Genomic DNA, 22636 nt, shown 5'->3' on the forward strand with positions numbered 1-22636 from the left:
AGACATCTCCTATTTGAGTCAGACTTGAGGCTACACAAGTATACCTGCTTACACTGCTCATCCCAAAACCAAGGCAATTCCTAATCTTGGGGACCATATGTAACCTCTGCAGCAGGAGCCTGTAGCTGCAGGGGTGCCTCCCTGGCTCCCTAGTCCAGCAATCCAAACTGCACCTCGGGAAACTGCAGCTCCCACGATGAAGCTCAATCAGTTCTTATATTCTTATGTTTAGGGGCACAGATTTGAAAACACATAAAGGCACACACTGACTGGACAGGCACGTTTTCTGTGCACGAGTGCAACGAGCACTGCATGGCTAATGATTTTGGAAGTGACAACATGCACACATGACAGGAGACATTTGCTTGAGCAAGTGAATATGCTGAGAAAGGAAATGATGCTGTATTTTCTTGGGCTGCATCTGATGCATGAGGATCCTGGGAACACAGCAGGAATGTCACCGCTGTCTTGACTCCACAGTACACAGGGATGAGCGGTGTTGGGTCCAGCAACCCCAACTTCCCCAGGAAAGCCCCATGACCAAGGGCAAGGAAGGAAAGGGAAGGTTTGTGAGGAGAGATGAGACCTTCTATCAGACTAGTTGTCATGGCAGGGACAAGCAGCAGCTTTTCGGCACACGAGCCTCTAATCAGGTCTGAGGAGCAAGCAAGCTTCAGGCTAAATATAGCTTGGAAACAATCATTCTGACTTTAAATTAATGACGATGGTCAATTATAGACTGGGACAAAAGGGCAGCTGAACCCTGTGGAGCATAAGAGGATGCTGGCAAAGGAAGCAATAATAAATCCCTGCAGCCAGAGAGGGAAGAGATACAATTAGAAATGGAAAAACAATAACATGTAAACTGTAGCACTGATGCATCCCCAATTCTGCTGCCTAGCAGTGCTGTGAGCTCAGTTCTCAGGCTCTGTAAAAGATGTAAAAGCCTCTCTGAAATGCTTTTACATCTCTCTTGAGGGTCAGGCCCGGAAAATTAGTGGCAGGGCGATGCTTTGGGGACAATTCCTCTGCAGCTGAGCAGGGCAAGGAGACCAGCTGGACCAGCCCTAGTGCAGCCATAGGGAGAAGTGTGAGCTTCCCACAACTCACACTGGGCACCTGGCAAAAAGGGGATTTTGCAAATATTGCTCTGGAGAGGCTGCTGTTGTATAAAACAAAGTCTGCAGAAATATGCCAAAAGAGTCAAAAAGCCCAACTCCCAGGTTTTAAATGCTCTGTGCAGGGACTGCTGCCTAAAATGTAAGATATGAAATGCACAAGAGTGAAATAATGAACTCTAAACTGAAATTATGAACACAATTTATATTGGATTTGAAAATCAATATGTTGCAATTGGGTTTGATGATTAGCCCAACTTGCTTTCTAAGCTCAAATGCTTTACATTCTGGCTGAAAATAAACCATCCTGGACTTTATTAAATGGTCTCTTCAGGACCAGCTTGGCAATCTCCACTCACAGTCCAAAACTATGAGCAGACCAAGCTTGGAGGAAGACACTCTCCTGTTTTCCTCGCCATTTCCATATTTCCTAGAGCCCCGCTGCAAACTGGGACTTCTACAGTGGTTTTGAGCAGGGACAGAAAAGCAAGGCAAACCCTCAGTGTAACCACCAGCATCCCTGGAGCAGCAGAAGCAGGATATCCATTTGTCCCCTCTCCCATGTCTCTGGGAAGCTAACTGGCCTCTTATTAAAAACTGCCAAGAAAATGTTGTTCTAGGACACAGGCATCAATTATAGATCATAGTGCAGACCAAAAACAGGACAGAAAAGGCCCTGACTTGCTTGGTGTTCCTCTTCCACCTCCATAATAGCAAAATAAATCAGTTAGTTGTTGTAATTTTCAAATTTTACCATAAAAGATGCATGTCTACCTCAAATTTTGTTTTCAATTTCAAATTTCAAAATTTGCCTGTTTTTTCTTTTTGTTTGTCTGTTTTTCTTCCTTTCTGTTTTCTTCTTTTTCTTTTTATTGAAATTTTTGTAAGATGAAGTTCAAAACTTCCTGGTAAATCTTCAAGTCCTGCTTTAGAGATGGAGTTGTTCCTGGAGCACCCCAGATGACTTGGGTAATGGTCTCCACTCTCCAAAGGGAACCTAGAGCAGCTCAGCAGCCAAAAAGTGGTACTGCAGGAACAAGAGATGAAAGCCTAGGGCTGGTAGAGATGCAGTAAAGTACAGGTATCTGAATATCCTCGTTTTAGGAGTACAGATTTAACTAATCCCTTTATTCCTCTAGCACCTGTGCTGCTCCATCCACAGATTTTGAGGCCAGTGAAGATCCATACGGTCAAAATGACCAGTGCTAAGACATTTTTATCTGGGATTTCCTGGACTGCGCAATTTCCATGTGTGCAGCACAGAGCAGGCAGCGCGAACCAGACGCTTCCGGGAGAGCTCAGATCCCTGCACATGTGCTGCACAGATGGGCTGGGCTGGCACAGTAAATCTGCCATTTTCCTACACATTGGGCTCTCCCTCTGAGCACCAATTGACCCTGCAGCGCATGTGCAGTAAATCCCTCCCAGGATCCGTGGGACAAGCTCAGCCCATGCTGTGCAGGAGATAGGGGCAAATGCTGTAGCGATGCCCTGTAATTCAGATGGGTGGCAGCCCCAGGTCTTGCCTGGCTGGATTTTCACATATCAGAAATCTGGATACATGTGAAAGTCTTCAAAAACAGTCCTCAGAATCTGCTGGGGCAGCATCTCTAGGTGGGAAAGCAGAACACATCAGAGGCATGTGGAGGAATAGGAGCTTTGAGTAGGGTGTTTGTGATACTGAGGATGAGAGAAAGTCACTGAGCTTGATAATGGCTTCTAGCTAGGTTTAGATTAGGTATTAGGAAGAAATTCTTCACTGTGAGTGTGGTAAGGCACTGGAGCGGGTTGCCCAGAGAAGCTGCGGATACCCCATCCCTGGAAGTGTTACAGGCCAGGGTGGATGGGACCCTGGGTAACCTGGTCTGGTGAAAAGTGTCCCTGCCTGTAGCAGGGGATTTGGAACTGGATGATCTTGAAGTTCCCTTTCAACCCAAACCATTCCATTATTCTATGATATGTCCATCTCCTTACCCTTGCAGCTGCCCATGTGCCAGCATCCCATGCCACTATTGCTACTTGTGGGGCTCTGTGTCGAGCTAGAACTGAGAAAAATATAATTCAATATGCTCAGTCACTCAAACAGTTCACAGTTCTGTCCCAGAAACAGTAATACTAGCAAAAGGTGGGACTTAGCTCACAGGTCATTCATGAACTGTGGGAGAATGGAGCAGAAGGACTGCAACACTACAAGATGATATTGATACCAAAACTCTATATTGGGAAATTATGGGCCAAATCTGACCTCTTCCAGAGCATCTCCCACAGCCACATCTCCCAGGACCACAACTTTCACTTGAGTTTAGGCAGATCTCTCAAATGCTTCTCCTGTCCTGATTCAATGCTTGTCAGTCATGGAGCACCTACTGCAACCTTAAGTAAATTGCTCACATGGTTAATTAGCTTCCAAGTGTGTTATTTCTCATATGAATGTGTCTGGCTCCAGCTTCCAGCAACTGTAACTTCCTAGGCCTATTCCTGACTCATTAAAGAGACATCTGCATCTGGAAATCTCTTTTCCATGCAGGTAACTGCAGATAGTCATCCTTTAAATTCAAAAAAAAAAAAAAAAAAGGTGATTCTGTAACAAGGAATTGCAGCTGCACAAGGAGACAAGTTGTTATTGCAGAGGTACCCAGGTGATTTAGCATCTCATTGACTCCTGAGTGCTGGACGTCACAAGCATGAGTTATTTCATCTGTTGCTCCCTGGAGAACTACAAAATAACCAGACACCCTACCCCTGGCAAGCCTCAAATGTAGGAGCAACATTGGCTTGCCTGTGGTGTCCTTGTGGATCCCTAGAGCTGGGTGGCAGATCTCTGCTCTTTGAACCAGCAGTGATGGGTAGAAATAACTTCATGTTGTGTCTGAATTGGTTGGTGAGGGGCACTAAGGCACAGGCTTCACTTACCAACTCCTTCAGGTTCCAGTGGAACAGTCAAATACCTACAGGAGCTGAGACAGGTACTAGACCCCACTTATGCCACCTGCTGCAAAGACTTTATCCTGAAGTGCCATATTTCAGATAAGAATTTCACTCCAGGAATAAGAGTCTGGTGTGAACTAGGTATGAATCTGATGATATATTGTATTCTCCATCTGCTTGGCATCACCTTTCTTCAACCAACCTGATCTATGGTAGGGCTGCACAAGCCTTCTAGCAAAGAGGGTTTTATGTCCTTGGGGGCAGCTCAGCACTCCAGGGACTTAAGTGGGGACTTAAGTGGAAGAGAGAGTTGTTAGCTTATAATCTACCTCTAGCCTCCACAATACCCTGTGACAATGACTTCTACAATGCCATCGCACACCATGGTAACAAGCTTCCTCCTTTCCAAAGCTTCCTTCCAAACTGCTTTCTGCACTGTGGACAAAACACCCCATTCACAGGCTCGTGGACCTCGATAACATTCCCTCCAAGATGTCTCTCTTCTGAGTTGAAGGGACATGGCCTATTTAGTCTCTTCTTATACGAAGAAATCACATACCTATATGCACATCCTCAGCTCCTTTCCCTGTAACTCTCTTGGTTCTATTATATCTTTTCTGAGATGAAATGACAAAGACTGTAGATGGCAATCAGAATGAAAGTACAGTGTGTACTTAGACAGTACTGTAATCTCATCTATGTCTTTGCTTACCCATTTTGTTCTTCCTATGCAGGCGACCATGACTTTGGCATTCCAGACATCAAATTTAAGTTTCAGCAGCAACAACTATATTAACTCTTTCCTCTTAAAAGAGCAATAGCTAAATCCTTTGCTTGTATCTCAATTCCTTGACCCTGCTAAATGACCAACTGTAAAATGATTCATCTCACCCTTCACACCTCATTTCAATGTATTTATGAATGGAGTCAGCTATAAGTTCAATGGTAGCAGAGCTTGAGTTCATGCTGCAGTGACCTCCTCCTCCCATTGCATCATTAATTTAAAGTTCCTTGTCTTGTGGCTTGAAGTTTTACACAAAATTCTTGCTCTGGATCTATTGAGTGTCCTATTACAGTCTGTGCCACCAGCCTTGTGGTAGCTTGTGTAAGTTTGAAGCTTCTGGCTCTCTGATTGAGACACATTTGCTTCTGCAACATCACTAAAGAGCCTTAAACCAATACAGCAAGGATGTACTTTCTAAAGAAAGCCAAACGACCAAAACAGATTCTAAAAAATGCAGTGCTTACAAGTCCCCTGTGTCAAACATGGCAGAAGTCCTTGTCAGCAAGAGGACAGGACAAATGCTTACATTCATTCCTGAAGTTCACCCAGAGTCCTTACCTCTGCCGGATACCACCTACTGCAGATATTTATTTCTCCTTCTCACTTGAATTTAAACAAACAAGCTCTGTCCATACACTGTCTTTGGCTGCTATTTGGGTAAAAAGCAATGCCTGAACTGCTGAGACAGACAGAACCCTCTTCATCCTCATGACGGCAGAGGCACAAGGCATGGGCAGTCATCATAAAAATACTACCAAAGTCTCTCTCATTTTTAGCACCTTGATTTTGTTTTGTTGGAACTCAAGTGTACAACCTGTGCCATTTCATGGGCTATAAGCTAACAATTTTCTCTGCCACATACGTACCGACACAGGAACCCTGGAGTTGATTTCTGGTGCAGGGAGCAGGGCTGAGGACTGGGTCAGGTTTTAATCTGACCGCTACCTGGGCTGCCCACAGATAACCAAGACATCATCTTCAAGCCCCTTCCTAACCCTGGCATATCCACAGCTTGCAGGGAGGAATGGATTCACCACCACTGACAAACATGATTCCTTACATTTATGGGCTCCTTTCAGACCACTGTGGAATGACATCATCACCAAAAGGAGACCAAGTGACCCAGATGGGTGGGTAACTCTCCACCAGTACTACAAACCAGGAGCAGGAGGCAGTAAAATCATGAAGGATGAGAAACTCTCGTGCCTTGCAAGAGAAGGACTGAAAATTAGGAGCTTCCTCACCTGCTTCTGCCACCTGGCCAGAGGTGCTGGGGCTCTGTGACCAGAGGGTGGATACACAGTGGTGACAGCAGTATCAAGAAAACAGCAAGAAGGTTGGAAAGAGGGCAGAGATATCCAAGGAGGCACCAGATCTGGTGGCTTTGAGACCTGCGGGATGGGGAATAGAGAAAGACTGCAGCTTCAGGCAAGAAAGATTTTCACTTCTCTGGTTACCTCAGCAGTCTCAGGTCTCAGAGTGGCCAGAGCATCAGGCACAGAGCACCAACAACAGCCAGTCTAGCATGGGCAAAAGTGACTGCCAGCCCTTATCCTGCTGGCACAGCAGCTCCTGCTGTGGTAGAGGTAACACCCTGCTACTCGTGAATGTCCAGTGGCAAAAACTGGACTATAGCAGCCAAAGAACAATAGGTAATGAAAGCCTCTAACTAAATCTGCCCAGACGTGCCAGTCTACATTTTGTACCTAATGTTCTGAGCTCTAACATGTTAGCACCTCTCCTTCCTAATAGCTTTCCCTTGCGTTTCTTCTCTTCCATGTTATTTAGCCATGCATTAACCTTTGTGTCTCATTCCTGATCTATTGTTAAAATCTATGTTAATTCCTTAGAATCTTATAACTTTTCCACCAAGCAAATTCTGAGCAGTCTGGGATTCCTGTACCCACAGATGCAGTAGGTAGCTGACATGGTCTGCACTCCAACAGCTCAGGCTGCATGAATGGTCTAATTAACACCTCATCAAACTCAGCTTTTGGTTGTGTCTGGAGAAATTCCCTCTTGCACCTGTGCATCCACAAGACACCATATCTAGCCTCCTGAACAGCAGGCCCCAGCCATCAGAGCAGTGCTCCATCACTGCAGAACCTGTCCTTACACCAGCAGCAGCAGTCCTGGTCAAGGCTCCAGGGCTTGCCAGCCCAGAGTGACACTGATGGCTGTGGCTGCTCTGAGCTGTTGCTCTGTGCAGGGTGGTGCAAGAACTCAGGAGCAATAACTCAGCACCTAAGAGTGTGCAAAGCCCAAGCTTCTATATTTCAGGCAGATCTCTCCTCCCCTCACCATATCATGCTTCCATCATCAGGAAGTGCACAGCTGTCACCCAGCACAACTCAGTGTCACCTGCCTAAGGACAACCTCTGCAGTGGGACAGTGTGCACACACCTCTACATACTGCAAACTCTCAGGTGTCCAATCTGCACTCATTGTTTAACAGACCCCAGAGAAAGGTGGCATCACAGGAGGGGTTCAGTTCCACCCTGTCCTGGAGGACAGACCTTAGGATTGGGTCAGAACAGCCTTGGAGGTGCCCATCTTCCACCACTGAGACCAACAGAGCCTGGTGCTTAGCAGATACAAATGCCCAACTCATGCTGACACTGCCATTATTGCAGGAAAAAATTTAAACATAAAGAATAAATTTAGCTTAGCTGCTTGAGATAACAGTTAAAAATAGACTGCAATGTTTGATACACAAAGCATGCAACAGGAAAATGTAATTCTAGTTAATACTTTACACCGAGACTTTTCTCTGAATGTTTCAAGACCTAAGGTAACTCCTGAGGCTTTCCCTGGAGAACATCTAATGCCAGGTTCTACTGTTGGAGATCACTCCCTGGGCTTCTCTGAGCTCTCCTCTCCTGTTTCAGTTCATTTCCGTTGCTTCCCCTACCAAAACTCACTTCCTCACTTTGTGTAACAGAACCATGCTTGCCTGACATACTAATCCACCCTTCCCATCTTCTCCTCTGGGGTGTCATCTCCTCCCTCCAGACTTAATTAACGAGTCATAATCTTCCACTTGGCATATCTCTTCCTACCTAGCTGACTTCTGCTGTTCATCACATATTTTTTTTTAAAGAAGAGAAAAACTTTGCAGACTTTGCATCACCAGGACTGTTAGCTATACACACTTCATTCACTCAGGATCACATCCTACTGTAATCACTATGTAGACCACTCATGGTGGTCTAGCAAGGCAGACAGAAGATTTGATATTGAGAGAATCTTTCTAATCCTCATCTCTCTTGCTTGCTATGTGGGGCTCATTCAGGACTGTGAGAGGCATGTCCTGGCTGTGACAGCACCAGGCACATGCTAAGCCACATTCCATTGACCAGTTCTGGATGTTCCTGCAGAAGACAGAGCTCTCAGTAGCATTAACCCAGATACTGAAGAGACCTTGGGGAGCTACTGGAAATACAGCTCATGCTGTCAAAGAGCTTAGGCACTGGGGTTTGTCCTTTTGCTACTCCATTTCCAAATACTGCAAATGAGCGTTTAGTCCTTTGTCTTTGTGTAATCAGACTTGTTCCTCCTCTTTACGCCCTGCTTGGTGATAATGAGGTCTCTATGTGGAAAGACAAGCAGCTCTTTTCCCACAGGACCCTGTGGGCTGCAAGGCCATGCAGGCAAGTGCCACTTGTCGTGAGCTGCAGACACCAGGATTTGGAGTGCAGGACATAAGGTTTCTCCATGGGAAAGAGAAAACACTTTGAGCACCTGTTGACCAGAGCCACCCTGGCAGGCAGGATGGCAGCAGAGGAAACAGCACATAGCTTGGAGAGCAGGCATGCTCATCACAACTCTTTCAGACCAGCACGGGGGTCTGGAGAGCCCCCACCATCCTGTCACCAGGGCTGTACCTCTTACATACCTACCCTTTCGTTTGAGATGGGGTTTCTGCCATTCTCTCCACCACATTGTACACTACAGCCTCACTCCCAGGGTTGCCGTCTGTCAAAACACAGCCCCAGCAACACTGAGCTGCTGGACCACCCTGGCCGTGTGACTTGGCTCTTCCGACCTCCCTTCCCTGGGACCCGGCTGCGGTGCACGAAGGGCAAACGCAGCAGTAGGACTTCCCTTTCTCTAATAGCTTCTTGGCTCTCATCCCCATTGTTTGTCTTAGTCAGCCCACTCCTCCCGGCGCTAATAGATTTCCTGCTGATCAAGGCTACTACAACATTTTGTAACTCCCCCTGCGCCGCTTCCATGCCCTGTACCAAACCCAGGGGCTCCGTCAAGCACTGCACTCCCGCGGCATCGGCGCCAGCTGTAGTGTGGGTGCAGGGGCTGTTCCCCCACTTTTGTCGGTGGGAGGGACGCTGGTGTCGCAGCTGGTTCAACCAGCTTTATGGTCTCTTTGTGCTGCTGCAGCAGAGCTGAGAATCTGGCCCTGGCTCCCTCCCCGCCTCGCTGGGGACTGCATCAGTGTGCTGTTTATTGTTTCTGCCAGATCATTCCTGCAGATGTTAATGAATGCTAGACCCAGCTTTGCTCCCAGCAGAGTCCCTTCCACACCTCCCCCTGCCCAGTCTTCTGCACTGGAGTTTCTGTTTACAGTCCTGCAGGGAATTTCGCTTCTGCTGCATGGTCTTCAAGCCGCACAGTCTCAACTCCTGCTGCCAGCAGGCTCTCACACCTCCCTGATTCCTGTAGCTGTCCAATGTTACCTCCAGGTGTCTGTGTCCCTCACTGTCACCATTCCTTCTCCACCTTTGGCCTTCCCAAACTAGAGACCTGCCAATTCTCCTAGGAGGAAGAGGGCTTGGTCAGTGAAGAAAGTTGCTAGAGGTTCTTCCTCTGCACGTATGGAGAAAGCACAGGAAGAAGAAGTCACTAAATAGTGACAAAACAATTTGTCCAGGAGAACTCAGAGATAAAACATCCACACTGGTAAGTGGTGCCAGGACCCACCTCCTGATCTGGCAGCCCACAGGCATGCAGCAGCCTGCCCTGTCTTCAGATCCCAACAAGGTGGGCACCTCAGTCTGCCTATAATTGGGAAACACTGGAAGTGCTTGGGAGAGTGTTAATCAGTTCAGCCTAAAATCCCAGCAGCTACCTCTGCAGAATTTTAGCAGTACAGGCAACCATCTCCCCAAGTCTCTGCTACTATGGTGGCTCACCCTGGAGGCTATTGGACACTGGGAATTCAAAGAGCAAGCCTACCTGTTGCAAAAGGGCTCTGTCTCATGAGGGATTTCTGATCTCTTTTTCATCAAAACAATATCACCTACCCTTCCAGGAAAGCGATGACATTCTTTCTGGGCCTCCCAATGTTTGGCCCATAGAGGTGTGCTCTGGAATAAGTGCGGATAAGCTGCATCAGGCTTCTCAGCTGAGTGTAGTCCTTTCCTAGCTGGCTGCCATTCACCGAGCGGCCGATCAGTGTCCGATAGTTATTGGGTTCTGGGAAAATAAAAATAGACAAGCAAGGCTTGTCAGTTCTGCTCCTTCATCTGCACTTCCAGAGAGAGAGACACACAGCTCACCCTGTCACACAGCTTGAGGTCCGGAGGGGAGGCAGGCAGCAGAAGGAACCTTTAAGGAGCAGATGAGAGCCACTGCTTGCTCTCCTGCACCCTTTTTGCTGTGTGCTGGGAGAAGGACCTGTACCTTGGTGTCATGCTCCCGTCCCTGTAGAGTTGCCCACTTCCCATGGCACCGTAGACACCATACAAGTCCACCCCAGGACCAGCTGAGCCCAGCAGCCAGGGCAGAAACATTGTATACACTTAATACTAACTAGTAGAAATGTCCAGCTAAGGGCTAACTCACACCAAGTCTGTCTTAGCGATGGTGCTGGGGCCTTTAAATCCATCTGAAACTACACTGGCAAATTATCCTGGGATCTGCAAATATTCTCTTCCAAAACTGAATATATTTCTCCTACAGTGAGCTCCATTCCTGTGGCTCTCCTGTTCCCACACTCACCATTGCCCAGCTCCCAGGAGATGTTGTACTTCTTGCTGGCACTGTACTTCAGGAGGCTGAGGGCATTGGAGCTGTTCCAGGAGTTGTTGGGATTTCGGCGCAAAGCATTCAGTGCAAAGATCAGGTGAAGGCCAGAGCAGTCAGCAAAGTTATAGAGTTTGTCTAGAGACCTGGCTGGGAAGAAACAAAAAACAGTTTGTAATTCAAAAGAAAGCTAGTTCCAGGGAGGTTCAAATGATCCTGCTGTCCATCATACTGTGCCTTCTGTGTGGATGAGCCAGGGTCAAATGCCATCCCCACGACATCTGTAACTGCAGAAATGAACCTGACCTTTGAAACTGGGATAGGATTCCAGGTGTGGGCTCATCTCCTTCCAGCATGAAACTTGGATGCCCTCCACCTCTGTGTCAGAGCTGGGGCCATGTTACCAGAGACAAGTGACTTTATAACATCTCTTTTCATCTGCTGTTGGCAAGGAAAGTTCAGCCTTTCCTGTGCTTATTCTGCCTTGTATCTTTTCCAGAGCAGACCCCTGCGGTGACTGGGGAGCAGAGAAGGAAATCACCACCCCAGAGCTGCCAGCTCATGGCCACCTCTCCTACATGCCACAACAGCCTGCTCTCTGCTCCCACAGGCCCCAGTACAGTAACCAAGACCCAGCAATGATCAAGTAAAGCCTCCATGCACCACACACCCAGCTAACCTCTGCCCTGCACCCAAAGACTGGAGCTTTGTATCATCTCTTGACGTAGGGGAGAGAGGGCCTCCCTGCCTAGTTACAGCCTGGATGTGCCCTGTTTGCCCTCCTGAGGTGCTGGGGTCTTTGTGGGATTCATATCCTATCTGCTGGCCCCAAAGTTCCCAGGCTGGCATCTCCCTGTACTATAGCCTCGATGAGCAGTGGGGAACCAGCCAGCAGCGGCAGGAGAGACCAAAGAAAGAGCTGACCCACTATTTAGGGTGGTGTGACATTAGCACAGAGCCCTCCTGGGAAAGACACAATACTTAATGCCTTTTTTTCTTAAATCTTCCTTAAAAACTGAAAAGCAATCAAATGCCTGATAAAGCTAATGCCAGTATTAGCAGGACACAAACTCACATGACAGAGAGAGGAGATTTGGTTAGAGAGCAATTAGATAACAGTGGTGTTTTCAATCATCCCTGCCTGTTGAACTGCATCCCAGGACACTCAGCGAGCTTCCTGAAGCAGCCTTGGAGATGCAACCACTTAACTGTGAGGAGCCACCAGGGATAGGGAGGTTCCAGGGGGCCAGGGAGGGCAGACCATGGGTTCTGCTTTCAGAAGAGGGGAAGGAGGCACTGGGGACTTATGGAGTAGGCAAACTGGCTTCAGGTCCCAGAAAAAACACTTGGACAAATAATCAAGTTGCTTGTCAGCACTTACAAAATATAAGGATATGATCAACAGCCAGAGGGAAATGCCAAGAACAAATCACACTGAAGCAATCTACTGACAGGAGAGAAGGGCTTGCGGGCAGCAAAGCAGCCATTTATGTCTTATACCTTGATGGGTTTTGAGACTTTGAACACAAAGGATTGCACATGATATTCTCTCCAGAAACTGAGGTAACCCTGATCTGGACAGAATTGCAGTGAGAAATACACACACAACAAGAGCAGCTCTCAGTAATTTGCTGTTAGAGTGAAGGGGTTAGGTAGCCTTCTCTAGATCATTTTCAAAAAAAAGTGGGGTATAAAGGAGCAGAGGATACATCAAACTTGCCATGGCACTAAGGTTATAGCACGCACCACCATGGGCAAGGGAGCTGAAGGGAATGGAGAGGAGGCCACTGCATGCTCAAGGAATTGCCCTAATGCCGGGGGAAAATGCTCCAAGATTCCCTGCAGCATGCTGCCCATCTGACGTGCAAGTGAAATGGTGACAGCCAGGAGCTGCTCATTCTGGTTGGGATAAGCTGCTACAGCCTGTATGTCTGCATTTGTATTGTTGCCTTTACTGGTCACTGAAAGCCTCAGTGAATACAGAACCAGCCCTAAGAGTAAACTTATTTCAAAAGTAAAGTTTTAAGGAGGGTCAAGGAAATAAGCTAACTGAATAGCTAACATTTAATGGACTGCAGAAAAGTTATGGAAAGAAGATAGGGAAAATGTGGAAAAGAAATTCCTAATCCTTTTCACAACCTTTTTCTAAATGCTACTGGGTTGTTTGAGTGAAAAGTAGCTGAATTAGATTAATCTAATGTATTCATCCCACTGGTTCAGGCACATTAGCTGTTTTTCTGGATGTTTAGTGAATTAGAGATGGATACAGTTACTTAATACTCATTTACTCCAGACCCCCAGGCTAAAAGCTGCACTTGAAATGAGACTCCTATAAAGAGGATAAGATAGACACCCAAATGACAAATGAAGCAAGCAAAAAAGGTGTTACCTGCAGTTCTTCTGAGAGAAATGAAACCTTTTCACAGCACAAAACAGTTGTACTGCAGGAGGGGATTTGGTTCATATTTAGGAGCCACTGCAGGGGACTGAGAATTGATTTTCCATGCATCCACAAGAGGAAACAAGATGTCTGTTCATCCCAGTGCAGGGCCTACCACTGTGAAATTATATTTTCCCCATGACACTTATTTTGTTTCTGTGCGCCTGGACACAGAGATGCCACGTGTATTTCATGTTCTGCCACAACTTTCCAAGCTGGAAACCTCAGCAATCAGGGGAGCAGGCTAGGAAGAACACACAGATGTCTGGAATTTGCTCCTGCACATTTCCAGTGGTGTCCCAGAACAGACCGACTTACAGACTGCAATGAAGCTACAAAGAGCAGAAAAGCACTAATAAACCTATCTTTGCATGAAACCAGATTGTTAATACAGCCACTCTTGGTATCAAGAGTATCAGGTACCAAATCCACTTACCTCCTTTGCTCTTGGCAGCTGCCTTGGGATTGTATGAACTTGGAAGAAAACCCATCCAGTCACTCTGGAAGAGCCTTGGTAATCAGTTTGCACAAGCTACCCAACCATTCGTGGTTAAAGCACGTCTGACCCCTCTGAGATGACTGCCTTAAACTGGATGTCTTCAATGCAGACAGCTGCATTTAGATGAGAAGAACACTGTCATGCAGAGTGCATGACAGCAGTGTGCTCAAGTGGCCAAGGAGGCCAATGGCATCCTGGCTTGGATCAAAATAGCATGGCCAGCAGGACCAAGGCAGTGGTCATCTTCCTGTACTTGGCACTCATGAGGCCACACCTTGAGTACTGTGTTCAGTTTTGGGCCCCACGCTGTAAGAAAGACATTGAGATGCTGGAGCATGTCCAGAGAGGGACAACAAAACTGTTGAAGGGTCTGGAGCACAAGTCTTATGGGGAGGAGATGAAGGAGCTAGAGGTGTTCAGCCTGAAGAAAAGGGGGCTCGGAGAGACCCTATCAACTCTCTAAAACTACCTGAAAGGAGGTTGTAGCAAGGTGGGGGTCAGCCTCTTTTCCCAAGCAACAATCATTAGGACAAGAGGAAAGAGCCTCATGTTGTGCCAGAGGAGGTTTGGATTGGATATTAGGAAAAATTTCTTCACTGAAAGAGTTATCAAGGATTGGAGCAGGCTGTCCAGGGAAGAAGTCGAGTCACTATTCCTGGAGATATTTAAAAGAGGTGCAGATGTGGCACTTGGGGGCACAGTTTAGTGATGGAGTTGGCAGTATTAGGATAATGGTTGGACTTAATGATCTTAGAGGTCTTTTTCAACCTAAATGATTCTATGATTCTCTGGATGGCTAAAGCACAAAAATAAGCTTATGTAGAAGACTTTGAGTGATGTCCTGTCCTCCATATGTACAAACAGGGCCATAAGAAAATGCTATAAATATTTTACTGCCATGACTAGAGATGGCAACATTACTTCTGAGTAATGAGAACATGAAGAATCATAGTATTATTAACAGCTGGCTAAAACTCACTTTGAATTTTGGATAATTGCACTATTTTTTCTTCATCAAACAAAGAAAATCATACAGGAATTTAACCTTTCTCCAGCTAACAGATCATTAGGCAAGGCTTTCACAAAGTATTTCAATAGAAAAAGCCATTGTCGTACTAGAATGAATCTTAATAGAGCAGAACTAGATTTATGGGATGTTCTCCCTGCCCCTTCTCCCCCTCTGCCCAGTGCAGAGATGCACATACTCAGCACTCACGTGCCACTCAGCTCAGGGAGAAGGAATTAAAAAAAAATAAATTAAAAAAAGCGGAAGGATGCTGAGAGTCAGCTTCTTCCATTTACTAATGCTCACATAGTTGGAGTGAGGATAATCAAGGCAAGAAAACTCTGTTCGCTCGCACCCAGTGGCAGCACTTGATAGTGGGTCTCAGTGGGGCAGGTGCCTGTCTCAGTGGGTTTGGGACAAACATCAGCCAGTAGTCACAGGCCACATAACCCTGGCAGAAAAAAGAAATCAGAAGATATTTAGGCTTTCTCAACCTTTTGCATCCTTGTTTGCAGAGGTTTGAATGCATCTGGACAGTGAGTACAGCCCAAAGATGCATGGCTGGGTGGCCACCAGTGAAAATCTGCTAAAAAACCCTGCACTCAGCCAAAGCTCTGCACAGAAATTAAAGTTTTTAGCTGCTTGTATTGATCTCATGCATTCTGCAAAGAGAGATAAACAATTTCAAAATGCAGAAGGTGTCTGTGAAGCCACAAATGATGGTGGGGCTCAAGGGACAAGTACGTCCTTTGGGATTCTTTCCCATTTTTCTTCTTTTTATACAAGGCTAAATTTTAATGTTCTCTGAAAGATGGATGGTACTTAACTCTGTGACATGCCAATACAAAATCTGAGGCACATTAAAACATCTCTGACAGTTTCAAATAATTGGAAAGACTTTCCAGTTGTAGTTACTGAATTAAACATTATATGAGAGACTTTTTAAAGAACACAGTATTGACTGCTGTTTGGTAAGAGGGACAGTTCAAGAATTTCTGGGTTTTAAAATCTTCTACATTTTTTATTCTGCTTCAGGAACATTGCTTTGTCAGGGTTGGGCATGAAGAGAGAAAATTCATATGCCCATTGAGATGGAGGCTGAGATCAGTCAGTGGGCTGAGGGGTGGTAGGGCATGGCACAGTGTGCCAGGGGCTTTTGTAACTCTGGGAAGTCAACCAGGAGGGCAGGAAACAAGAGCCCGTTCTCCCTCTATTCCCACCATTCACCACATCTATCTCGTGTATGTACAGCACATGCAAGCACTGAGGAGGATGAGATAAGAGCCGAGCATGGTGTGAGCAACACACAGTCCCCAAATCCTCAGGTTAGCTGAGAAACCAGTCAAATGCACAACAGATGAACCCTTCTGTTGACAAAGCAAAGAAATGTAGTTCTAGAAAGAATAATTTCAACTAATCATGGGTGTTGCTCAACTCTCTGTTCTCCATAAATTCCAAGCAAGGCCTGAAGCCTCCCTGCAAATAACTCCTGGTGGCAGCACTGCAGCATCCCCTCCTCCTCGAGCTTCTTGAAGGAGATAGTGGAGGGTTGGGATTGGGAAAGACCTGGCAAAGAGCAAAGAGAATCCCAAAGAGATTTTTAGAGGGAGGGGGCAGAAGGAGTGGTACAGGCTGTTCGGAGAACAGATGAGTAAGATGGTTGGTGAGAGCAATGAATGGAAAAAGAAAGGTACTCCCACTTACAGAAGAACAAGCGGGTACATGGAAAATTCATTTACAAACAAATTGCCACCACTGTCAGCTGAATCCCATTTGCACCGGCTCTCTTACACTGAAAATCCTCATAAAACCACATGTGTGTGGCAAGGACTAAATGTTTTCTTAGCAATAAATATGAATCAGAAGATATGAAACAGGCAATTAGAGTAATTCCAGACCCATAGGACAGGTTGGCAACACTGGCTTGAATTCTTCCCATGGATTGCATCCTCAGTCACAACAGGGTTTCAGACAAGGAAATCAGAAAACCCCCATCCAAAATCTGTACAGTTAGAGCACCAAAGAATAACCTTCACCATCACTGCAAGTTCAGAGGAAAAGTAACATCCCACACTGTCCATATGCACTGTAACATCCAGTTTGAGCCACTGGATCGTGGGAAATTTTTTCTATTCTAGCTGCATGCTAAGCCATTCCATCAAAGTTGCTGCTTAACGGGAATTTTAAAGATTTCAAGGCTACCAAGAAACCCACACAGTTGCTGGAAATCACATTTTAATTATGACCATCCCAGCTGGGAATCTGTTTGGTTTTAATTCAGTCTTCTGGAGCATTTTGTTTTGCAGTAAAACCCCACCATGTAAAGATGCTGAAGAATTCCCAGGCAAAATCGCTGGTGGGAGGGAAATATTTGCTTGCCTCAGATACACGTTTCACCTGCAATGATCCCTCTACCGGGTCAGTTTCCCAGTAACCTCCAAAACTGATGGAGGTGTGTAGAACTGTCCCTTAGTCTCCTTTACCTACCAGGCTTCCTTATTGCTCTACGGAGGAGCAAAAGATGGGCATGTACTATGAGTGGGAAGCACTTTCCAAGGCAAGGTGCAGCATTGGAGGTCTGCTCTGAGTGACAAGAAGTGCTTTGGCAGAGCCTAATGGTACTATAGAAAAGGGATCTAGTTTAATCCTATCTGAAGAATACCTGAAAGTTGGAGGAACGGGCTTTAATACTGCCAGCCAGTGAAGAAATGCTGCGCACTGTGTGTTAATGAGAACCTGGATTTTATATCCAGCTGGATGACAGATGGGGGATCTGGGGCTATTCCCTTTGGAGTATCGAGGGGGCCTTTTTCCAGAGGAATTGTCATCATCCCTGGTCTTTAGGCAGCTGAACATCGACCCTCAATATTCATTCAAGTCTTTAACTAGATTTTTCATTTCACTGCCAACACAGAGGTGATTATGTTGACCACGTGAGCAGGTTTATTCCTTAACACCACCATACAGAAATAGCAGTCTGGGGGCTTGGTGTCAATCTCTCGCCAATAAGGAGCTTGGCCAGCAGCCATGGATTGTGGGCTGAGTTCCCAGCTGGCATATAACTTGGAAGACAACCACGAGGTCTGGGTTCAATATCCAATTGCTAAGGAGTCTGGCTGACAGCCTCATTTTGTGGAATGAATCCCAAATTAATATAATTCTTTTGATACCAGACAAGGGGCATGGACTGCTTCCAAATGCTCTAAGGGCTCAGATAAAAGCCATAGGCATTGGGTTCAGTGTGTAAATGGTATTGAGGTCGAATAACAGTCAGGATTGGGCTTAATCCTCAGATGGTGAAAAAAAGGAATGAGCCCTGAGCTCTGTCTTCATGCAAAAAAAGGAGGGCTCAAATGAGCAGAATAGCTCTGTTTTCAATCCTCGCGTGGTAAAGAGCTCACAGGACAGTAATGGTTTCTAGGAACAAGTGTAAACTGACATGGAGCTTCAGAAGAGATGTGGGATCTGGGTTCAATCTCCAAATGCTATAAAGCTCAGATAATGTCCAGAGGGGCAATTTCCAAACCCTCTTTTCAAGTCCTGTGTCTAGGAAGAAAATAAGATCATGTTACAGCTAAGAAAGTTATTTTCTCCTGCTGCATAACTTAAGGTGTTTTCCCTTTTGAATCAGGATTAATCCAGTATCTTCTAAAGTTTCAGAGGGAAATGGAGGTGAGCAGGGAGAGTACTACAGGTTTGAGCAGAGCAGAAGAACAGAGCACGGGAAAATAAGACTCTGAGCACCACCTGCTCTTCCACATCTTGTTGGCCACCCCTGATCACTGGGATGGAGCCATGGAAATTGCTCCAGAGAAAAAGTGAGTACAGCTCATCAGCATCCTCAGTGGTCTGAGATGGTTCTGAGTCTCAGTGGTTCTGAGAGGCATCCTCAGAAATGCCTGCATTTCTGGGCATCCTTGGGGCCTCTGCAGGAGGCAGCTCATCCCACCGAGAGATGGCAACACCCTGCTTGGCAATTACGTCTCACTGACACCGCTTGCACCAGGGATTGGTGTGAAACACTGTGTGCAGCAGTAACTCACTCCCGCTCTCACAGCTTACTCATGGAATTGCCTCCTGATGTGGCTTGTTTAGCTAGCTTGAGTCATTCTGCTTTGGATAAAGGAAACAAATAACACGAGTAGAAAATATTCAAATATTATTTTGATCAGGGATTTAAACCTGGTCTGTTACATAGGGAATCCTTCCTGGATAAGGCTTTATTGAAAGTGACCTTGATCCTCTGAAAAGTTTCAAATTTGATAGCACTACCTCCCTGCTCTTGAGGAAATTTTTAAAACCCAATTCCAGTCTTTGTGACTCTCAGCTTTAACTCTAAAGTCCAAATAAGATGGACCACAGTGGACAGGGCCTGATCGATGTGAGTGCTGTTATAATAGGTTGTGGTTTGTCAATCTGACCTGCAGCTAGCCAGAGTCTTGAGCAGAAACAGCAGACTTGGGGTAAAACCCTACAAAATCACCCCTCAGGGCAGCAACTACCCAATCCTAATGACCAGAGGTGCTGGAGACAAGCCCTGTCAGCACCATCTCCTGGCCAGTGGGCACAGCCCAGTGTTTTGCTCTTTACCCTATGCAAAGCTATGATGGTGGGGACAGGCATGCCACAGAGCCACATGTGCCACATGCCACAAAGCCGCCTTCCTCCAGGCTTTACCTATGCACGTGGAGGAGTGAACCTGCCAGACTTGGGAACATGGCTGCAGACATAACCCAGCTCTCCTGCCAGACCATTTGCTGACAGAATGACTGTTTTATATAGCTATAAGAGCAGCTATAAGTGCAGCTGTCTGAAAAGCAACAAAATGTATGATGTGTGTTTCTAAATCCAGTGACAGCTGGCAGTGCTGCGCTGCAGCTCATTCCTTCTTTTACACGATTTAGCTAAAACACTTCTCTGTGATCACCCTGATTTATTAACAAACAGCAATTTCTGGAACAATTTAAAAGCAGTCCCAAATAGGTAAGAAGTGGTCAGCTCCTCAAGCACTCAGTGAGCTCCCAAATAGGCAGGCAGCTAGAGATGGACAAGGATGGCTGACTGGAGGACTGAGTGCCCTCTCTGTCCACCTCACAGGGAGGACTGGGCTGTGAATCACATCGAGCCTTTGAGGCAGGGGCACCTATGGTAGCTGCAGAGCATTACCCACAGGTAGAGGAATGGTGATTTATACAGTTTAAAGCTGGCTTGAGGTGCAAACATGAGCCATTTCTATGCTGCCATGGAGAAGAGGTGACTCAGTCCCTCCACAGTGCTGCTCCCTAGCCCAAGAAGCCACATAGAGGGGGACCTCCTCCTGCACCTGAGTCTGACCTCTCAGGCATGGGAAACCCTGTGCAGCCCAAACCCCCACAGGTGCAAACAAGATAATGCCATAGCTTGCTGTACAGCCATATGTTATAACACAAGGCAGAGCAAGAAGACAGGGACAGGTGCCGTGCCTGTCCCCACACGCACCTCCTCCTGCCATCTGCAGGGCAGATGACAACAACTGTCACAGGAACCCATGACCCCTGTGCATCACTTGCTGCTCAGGCAAGCTGCATCCATGCCATTCTTTCAAGCTGCCCCAGTCTCAAGGCACTGTTTTTTTTTATAAATACTTTTTCTTTGACAGCACTCAAAGAGCTAACACTGCAGCAAGAGGATGGATGTTTTCAGCACTTCCCTGCAAAAAGTGAGTTGGGCAGCACAGGCTGAGCAGCAACCTGTGCACGTGCTGCATGGCTAAATTGGAATGAATGAAAGATATACAGGTACAAAGCATGTTTTTAACATGTTCATTTAATCTCTATTAAGAGCTTAAACCAGGTAAGCTGAGCATCTAGTTCACCTATTCCCTTCAGCCCCTCCAGCAGCTCCCATACTCCATTTTTGCTGCCCAAACCGCTTGCCATGTGGCAGACACGTGGCTTGGTTCAGAAGAGCCTCAGGCAGGGATGCAAGCCAGATCCAACCAACAGCATCCCTGGAGCCACAGAAGGAGCAGTGCCTTGTACCAGGCCCTCTGTCTCCTGCCCCCCGGGTCTCTGGCTGCTTCGGAGCAGAGTGACATTGATCAGTCATGCGAGGAGGCTGAACTACCACATCGGGAACAAATTCAAACTGAGGACTTCAGTGTTGCCAAACCCCAACATTCAAAAATCATGAGTCAAACTCACAAAAATCATGAGAAACCTGGTTTTAACATAATTTTTGTTTGCTGTTTTCAAAAATTTGGGGTGCCTTTATAGGCTTTTAAGCTCTTCTACTACCAGGAGAGTTAAAATATGGCTTGTTTTTATTTTTCCTTTTATGGCAGTTGATATGCGGCAAAACAACCCTTTTACTTTACAAGTTTTTTGGGTTGGCCTCGCTTCCCCATGGGCAGAGGCTGCAGCCAGTGGCCAGGGATGGCAGGGGCATGCTTGACATCCCTCAGTGCCCGGTGCTGCAGCAGAGATGCTCTGCCATCAAGCAGGGGTCTGGCCATCTCCTCTCACAATCCCTAGCTCTTGGCAAGCAAACCCAGAATCCACAAAAATCAGGTGCTTCATTTTATGGGTCTGAGTCAAAGTTTCCTATCGTGCAAGGAGCCGCAGTCATTGTGCGCTGCTGAAAACCGCCGGTCCCAATTCCGGCACATCCTCCCTTGCCTGCTGACCCCGTTTTTGCCATCGGCTGTCTCTAGTTGTTCCTACTCAGCAGAGCAGCTGACTTCCCTGGGAGGAAGAGGGAGTGACTAGGTCTCTTCGCACACTTTGTGAGTTGGGCATCTGGTATTTTTCAAACTCTGAAACATTTTAACTGAAAACTGTCTTTTAAAAAAAAAAAACAAAAAACAAAAAAAAAAAAAAAAACCAAAAAAACCAACCAAAAAAACCCAACCAAAAAACAACACATAAAACCGGAAATGTTTCAATCTGAAATCCTTAATTAAAACCACACTCTTTAGCACATAAAGAAGGAAGTTAAAATAGAAATGTACTTTTGCACATTACAGACAGCATTATAATAAACACAAAGCACTGCCAAGAAAGAGGCATTTTCAAGGCTAAAGTAGATGCCTCCAGCTGCACTCAGATAATGTCAGAGGGCTCATCTGCACTGTTGAGTGTCGCTGCATTTGAACACAACAGTGATCAACCGAGCTAGTAGGGTGAGGAGGATGGCACTTACTGGTGCAGACTGTGAATGTTGCAGCAAGGACCATGACCCTCTGCAGTTTGTGACCTCCACTGACTTCCCACAGATCATAGACCTGGGTCTTAATCTGTAAAATGTTTGAAGGAACTGGCCCTGACTCTCTCTGCTCCTCTGGGCTCACAGATATGGCTCAGCTGGAGGGACCCGGTTTGGCAGGATCTCTCTCCAGCTAATCTTTGGAGGAATTTTGTACCAAAGCACACAGGGTGGAGTCTGAACCTGATTTTGGAGGCACAGATGAATGGCTGGAAAAGGCCAGCATCGTTAGCCCGATGTCCAGCACCAGGCAGCCTGGGATGCACATGAGGAGTGCAGGAGTCAAAACCAGTCCCTCATCAGGATAGATCAGATATTTTGCACAGGTACCCACAATCAACTTAAAATTTGCTGTAAGTATGGAAATCACCCTACCCCCACGTAAAATTTTGCAGCTATTTAACATCTGGAGTGAAAATGGGCACCTGATTTTGAGTCCAAACTTACCTGTTTTGGCCTTCTAGTGATTGGATCTTGCTATACCCCTGCCTGCTAGGTTTTTATTTCTTGTGGATATCTCAAATTTAAGGTCAACCCTCCTCTAAACACACTTTCATTAATCACTACTTGTTGCAGGTCTTCAGTATATCCACAGTAATGCAAGCTGTTCCAAGCTTCCAATCCTGCAGCTCTTTGC

The 22636-nt window shown here is 46.3% G+C and overlaps 1 protein-coding gene across 1 annotated transcript in view; it reads right to left on the bottom strand.

Annotated features, from left to right (window-relative positions):
- Positions 1-22636, bottom strand: part of HPSE2 (heparanase 2 (inactive)) — a 109921-nt gene that overhangs the window by 25529 nt on the left and 61756 nt on the right. The window contains exons 3-4 of the mRNA XM_017839754.1: positions 10789-10962; positions 10092-10263 (exon numbers count right to left, since the gene is read on the bottom strand). Of these exons, the coding sequence (XP_017695243.1) occupies positions 10092-10263; positions 10789-10962 (346 nt within the window). The remainder of the gene's footprint in view (positions 1-10091; positions 10264-10788; positions 10963-22636) is intronic.

Source organism: Lepidothrix coronata, unplaced genomic scaffold (genome assembly GCF_001604755.1).
Source record: "Lepidothrix coronata isolate B3197 unplaced genomic scaffold, Lepidothrix_coronata-1.0 Scaffold8, whole genome shotgun sequence".
In the NCBI taxonomy this organism is placed as follows: domain Eukaryota; kingdom Metazoa; phylum Chordata; class Aves; order Passeriformes; family Pipridae; genus Lepidothrix; species Lepidothrix coronata.